This window comes from Microtus ochrogaster, chromosome 15, assembly GCF_000317375.1.
Source record: "Microtus ochrogaster isolate Prairie Vole_2 chromosome 15, MicOch1.0, whole genome shotgun sequence".
In the NCBI taxonomy this organism is placed as follows: domain Eukaryota; kingdom Metazoa; phylum Chordata; class Mammalia; order Rodentia; family Cricetidae; genus Microtus; species Microtus ochrogaster.
The window spans coordinates 25,231,326-25,237,325 of NC_022017.1; the positions used below are offsets into that span (position 1 = coordinate 25,231,326).

General features: G+C 53.5%; 1 protein-coding gene across 1 annotated transcript in view; it reads left to right on the forward strand.

The window, feature by feature from the left end:
- Celsr1 (cadherin EGF LAG seven-pass G-type receptor 1) overlaps positions 1 to 6,000 on the forward strand; it is a 137,372-nt gene that overhangs the window by 73,027 nt on the left and 58,345 nt on the right. Inside the window, exon 3 of the mRNA XM_026782502.1 lies at positions 3,299 to 3,521. Coding sequence (XP_026638303.1) covers positions 3,299 to 3,521 — 223 coding nt within the window. The remainder of the gene's footprint in view (positions 1 to 3,298; positions 3,522 to 6,000) is intronic.

The window sequence follows — 6,000 nt, forward strand, 5'->3', positions numbered from 1 at the left end:
AAGTGTGCACACTGCATGGTCAAGTTGGCTGCTCCAGGTTGGCGGTGCCGGGAGCATACATACACTGTAAACTGAACACCCTCACCCCAGGGCAGCTGGCTAACCACGTGCAGAGAAGTCACATGAGCGGTAAGTCCAAGGAAAGGCCTTAGTGGGCCAAGATGCAGCGTTGACACATTGGCTGAAGTGGCAGCTGTGACAGGTGCTCTCACAAAAACATCAAAACAGACCCTGGGTCAGCACCCAAGGACCTAGAGTTGACTCCAGGGAAAGTACTAGAACCTGGAGATGAGGCTCCATTCCAGGCTGGAGCGGCTTACCTGAAGCCCAGTGACCACCGCTCACAGTACCCTATATAAAAGTGGTGTATTTAGCCCTACAGTTAAGTCTTCTTTGTGTGGATATCTACCCACACTGCTTGGACCGGTGGATGAATGATGTTGGCTTTGTAACCTCGTGGATTAAACTCAAGCGTGAATCATTGCTTTGGATCTGGGGAGCCCTGGTGCTGTATGATTTCATCCCACAGGCACTCGCCAGTACCTGCTGCATACCCCGCTCTTCTCAGACGCCCCCTCACTGTGGGCACCAGTCCAGCACCCTAACATGCAAGGCACCCACTGTGTACCAGATGTTTTCAGACTTGACCCTAAAACAGCCCCTGTGGCTACATCCCCACCCCCACGCTCCCACATTCTGGTGCTGTAAGTGGAGCTGGGAGAGATCCTGGACCTGTTCAGAAAACAGTGATGCTTCCTATGGGGTGAGCCCACAGTCAGAGACAGGCTCGGGGGAGGGGACACAGTGTGACCTTCAAAAGCTGAGGGAGGTGAACCTCAGATCAGCCATCACTGGGTTTCATCATCAGTGACTGGACAACTGCAAGGTCCCTGGGGTGATGCCCTGGGCCCTGGGATCCTGGGTAAAGGAACAGTGTGCAGTTGCATGCTTGGGGTGCTTGGGTCTAGGTGAAGATTAGGGGCAGTAGGATGAGGTCCCAGGAGGTGAGAACGGTAGCGGAGTATTGGGGGAGCTGAGGGCCAGCGGGGTGTTGGTGGCTTCAAGACTCAAAGTCGACTTCCCTGGGCAGAGGGCAGAACCCTCACCCCAGGCTGGAGTGGGGAAGTCTAAGCTGGAGGTGCCAGGAGATGATGGGAGGAAGTTGGTGCTGGGTGGGGTATGTTTGTTGGGAGGAACCAGAGGCTGCAGGCTGAAACTGCGTGGGCTGTTGCCTGGGTGCCGAGATGTACGGCCTTATGCTTGGGAGGGGAAAGGTCAGAAGCGCCACCCCCTCAGCGCTGGAACACAGCCTGAGAAGCCCCCCACAGTCTCAGGTCTTATAGAGGTCACACTGAACAGACGTCAGTTCTGGGACAACAGAGCCCGGAATGTCGCCTCACTGGGAAATCAGGTCTTTGTAGATACAGCCTGACACTTGAGGTGAAGTTATACGGGACTTGGGGTGGACTCTCTTCCACCTTCAGGGTCTTTAGGAGATAAAATGTGTGTATTGGTGGGGACTAGATACCCTTAGGGCCTTTTTGGGTCTTGAAGAGGAATTCCTGGGCTTCAGGAGAGGAAGAGAACCCCACGCTCAAGTGACAGGACTGGGCTGCCACATTGCCATCCGACGGCCATGTGGAACTGGAGATAGGAGAGTCTCACAGGACAAGGCTGGCCGCCTTTTCTGCTGGGAAAGTTTGGGTATTTCCTGGAGCCCAGAGCCTCCCAGGTCTGCTAAACTCAGGCCCTGGCTGTGGGTAGGGTGACCGCAGGGCTCTTTGTCTTCACGGTTTAGTGAGCACAGTGTCAGACTGTCCCTGGGGCAGCTTTGTTCACAGTGCTGGGCTTGACTGCTTCTGGGCTAACCTGGAATATAGTGAGGCAACACTCCCAAGGGAGAGAGTGTGAAGCACTCTGAAGGAAGGGAGCCGCATCTTAAGCTGAATCTGCACGCCAGTGATGGGTACTCACAAGGGCTGCCTAGAAGGGTGTGAGCACCGGCTGACGTGTGAGTGTGAGAGTGTGTGTGTGTCGGGGGAGTACATATGTACGTGGTCTGGGGGGGGCGAGTGCAGCTACAGGTGTGAGCATGTGTGTCCGAGGTTGAGACTGAGTCTAAGACCGTGGGTGTAAGGATGCATGTGATGGTATGTTTCCGTGTGCACATGGGCACGTTGGTGAGGATGGAATGGTCTGAGTGGGTCACCCTGGGGTATATGATGGCATGAGTGTGCGGGTGTGTGTGCAAGCACTCCAACTCAAAGCTCCCTGCAGAGCGGCCAAGCCAAGAGCCATGGCAGGCAGAGCGGCTGGGAGAGCAAGTGTCCACCATGATGGACTTGATGAGCAAGCACCAAAACAGCTGCCGCTTACTTCTGCACATTGGCAGCCTCTCTCTGTCCCTGTTTCTCTGGGCCCCTCTCAGCCGGTGCAGAACCAGTAGGTGGATGAGAACACGCCCTCCTGGTCTAAACCTGGCCTATGCCTGGCCTGGCACCAGAGGCATTTAGGATCCTTCCATGGCCTGCGTGGTTGTGAAGGTGTATGGTGGATTAGCGATGCCAGCCTCTTGTCTCAGCAGATTTGTTTTCTGGGATACAAAGGCAGCAGCTTGGGACGCAGTGGGTCTCAGCCCCGACACAGTCAGTAGAGGAGAACTCCCAGGGGAAGATGGCCCTATAACCCGTCATCTTTGGGTCACCTCCAGAGCAGGGTGTTTCTGATACTTCGAGAACAGCCCTTGTGACTCTGCAAGCTGACAGCAAGCTCTGCCAACAGTCCAGATCCAGGTGTCCCTGTGCATCTAAGCCTCTGAGTCTGAGGCCTCTCTCATCAGTGGTCAGCTGTGTGTCTCAGGACATCCATAGTCCACTGGCTTTCTCTTAGCCACTGCGCTGGCTACTCTTTCTCAACACGAGGCATCTAGAGTCACCTGGACATGGAGGACTTCAGCTGAGGGACTACCTCCATTAGATTAGCTTGTCAGGGGCACGTCGGTGGGGCATCTTCACGATTAATGATTGATGTGGGAGGCCCAGCCCACTGTGGGTGGAACTATCCCTGGGTTGTATAAGAACCGAGCAAGCCCTGAAGAGCAAGGCAGTAAGTATCACTCCTCCATGGCTTCTGCTTCAGCTCCTGTCTTTGGGTTTCTGCCTTGATTTCCCACAATGACAGACAATAGCTGAGATAAACCCACCCCCCCCCCAAATTGCCTTTGGTCAGTGTTTACCACAGTGAGGGGCAGGGAAGCAAACCAAGACAACGTTCCTGTGACCTCTGCTTTCTTCTCCAGGGGAGCATTGCCAGGTGAACGTTCGCTCAGGCCGCTGTGCCAGTGGCGTGTGCAAAAACGGGGGTACCTGTGTGAACCTGCTCATTGGAGGCTTCCACTGCGTATGCCCGCCTGGCGAGTATGAGCATCCCTACTGCGAAGTCAGCACCAGGAGCTTCCCGCCCCAGTCCTTTGTCACCTTCCGCGGCTTGCGGCAGCGTTTCCACTTCACCGTCTCCCTTTCGTAAGTGCAGCCCCTGTGCGTGAGTATCCTTTGGGAAGGTACCTTCACTTTCCAGGCTCTGGGTGGCCGAGGAGGCTTGTTCGGTGTTAGATGCTGGACCAGCTGCTCAAGGGTCGGATCGTTGCCATGCTGATGACAGAGGAGGCTATTTCTGCACAGTGACAGTATCAGTATCAGTGCTGCTGCTTTTGAGAGAGGACAGACAGAATCCCAGGCCTGGAAACTAACCTGGCTATTTGGGTCCTGTCCACCAGCCAACATGTGGATATTGTTAACATGTTTGTAGCCAGTGGAGCAGGCCCTGGAATCAGACCTTCCAGTCCAACATGTGTATCACAAGGCAGGCTGCTCAGACCCCAACTGCCCTGCCTTGGTCCCTATCTGTGACAGGCTGAATGTGTGCTGTTTGTACCTTCTCCCCCAGAAGAATTTAGATGCTACCTAAAAATATTTGTATCTATCATTTTGGGCTGGGGAGATGGTTTAGTTGTTAAAGTCCTTACAAGCATGAAAGCCTGAGTTCAAATCCCTGGCACCATGTAGAAGGCCAGGCACAGCTCTGATTCCACAGCTGGGGAGGCAGAGACAGGGGGACTCTAGGGACTTACTGACTGCCAATCTAGCTGAACAAGAGAACTTTTCTCAAAATACAGTGTGTAGAAGATGGGCGGTGGTGGTGCACACCTTTAATCCCAGCACTCAAGAGGCAGAGGCAGGTGAATCCCTGTGAGTTTGAGGCCAGCCTGGTCTACAGAGAGAGTTCCAGAACAGCCAGGACTGTTACACAGAGAAACCCTGTCTCAAACCACCCCCCCCCCAAGAACAGTGTATGGAGAGTGATCAAAGATACCTGATGTCAGCCTCTAGCCTCTGCATACACATGATCCTACACACACGTGCTCCTGCACACGCATGCTCCTGCACACACTTGTACAGATATACACACAGAATATCAAATGAACTCACTGCATTCTAGGTAGCATGAGCCCATCACAGTTGCTCAGTTAAAAGAAAATCTAGAATTTCCGTTTTGAAGATCTCTGCTAACTTAAAGTTGGTTGACTAGGGTGAGGTTTCTGCTGGGTGTTTTCGTGGGCATTTGCAGTGACTCTCTGCAGCTCAGCTCTCCAGACAGAAGTGTGGTAGTCTCTGTCCTTCCTGTGTGGGTCACCCAACAGCTTTTTCTTCACTGAGCTGCCTGCTGAGGACCTCTCAGGATGGACAGAACAGGAACCTGTCCCTGGGTTCTGCCCCAAGGATGAAGCCCCCCTGCAGAAGTCCTTCCGACCATAGACAAGTGACTTCTATGAACTCATCCACTGTACATTGGGTTATCCTGGTTCCTCCCATTGGTTCATGGTCCAAGGATGTGGGGTGGGCCTGGTAACTGGGACTTGCTATTGTCCCCCACCCTCAACTTGCCTGATAAAATGAACAGTGTCTGCCTATTGGCACAGTACATACTGAGCCCTGTTCAACCAAGCTAGGGAAATTGTTCTGTTTGCCCCTTTGTGTCAAGACTCTCGTCTCCCGGCAAAAGGCTGCCCCTTATGGCACAAGCCTGCAAAGCAAGGGCCCTGCGGTAGGATCCACTGTGACACGGTATCTGCAACAGAGGACTCCCATAAATAGCCACCTTCCACATTAGAGGAGCCTTGTGTCCCCTGGTAAATGTGTCACAGCATGTGATGGGCGTGAGCTAGGGGTTTGTAACTCTGGAGTGTAGTCATGGCTGCCTCCCACCTTGGTATGGCCAGCAGCTCAATCATGTGCATTGTGGTAACTTTTGGTGGCCTTTACATGTGACTGCCTTAAAACTCAAAGTCACAAGAAAGAGAACAGAAAGCTCCCCCAGAATTTTGCTCACAAAAGAGCAGTGGACGTCCAGTCACATAGTTTCCCGGAGCACACATCCTGGAAGCTGCCGAGGCTGAGGCCCCTCTTACAGCAGAGAGCTGCCCAGCCCGGCTGAGTTGCCTTTGTCTCAGGTGGCTTCTGTCATGGCCCGTCTCCTCTTTCTAGCTTCTATTTGCCAAGTGCTGGGGCTCCCAAGTGGGCCCCACTCCCAGCCGCCTTTCATCCCTTTTATTCTTGGCTCCTTCTCCTCCGGCCCCACAAGCCTTGGTTTCTATTTCTGTCTTTTCTTATTTTACTTGCATTTTTCCCACCCTCCCCTCAGCCCTGGGCCCTGTCTCTGTTTCTCTGTCTTTAGCAATGGATGGTGCTTGCCAGGAGGGTACCATGTAAGAGGGGTTAACCCGGACCCAGAGAGTCCAGGATCAAATGGTCCCATGGGTACGAGAGGCTGAGGACATGGCACCTGCTCATGCAGAGACATTGGTGCTAAAGGGGCACTTTGGGGGGTCTCATCTGATCCATAGCAGAAGATAAACTACTTGCGTTCTGCCTTCAGACACACTTCTGGTTGGTAAATGGGCTGGCATCCTTTTGAACATGTTCTCTCTCTCTCTCTCTCTCT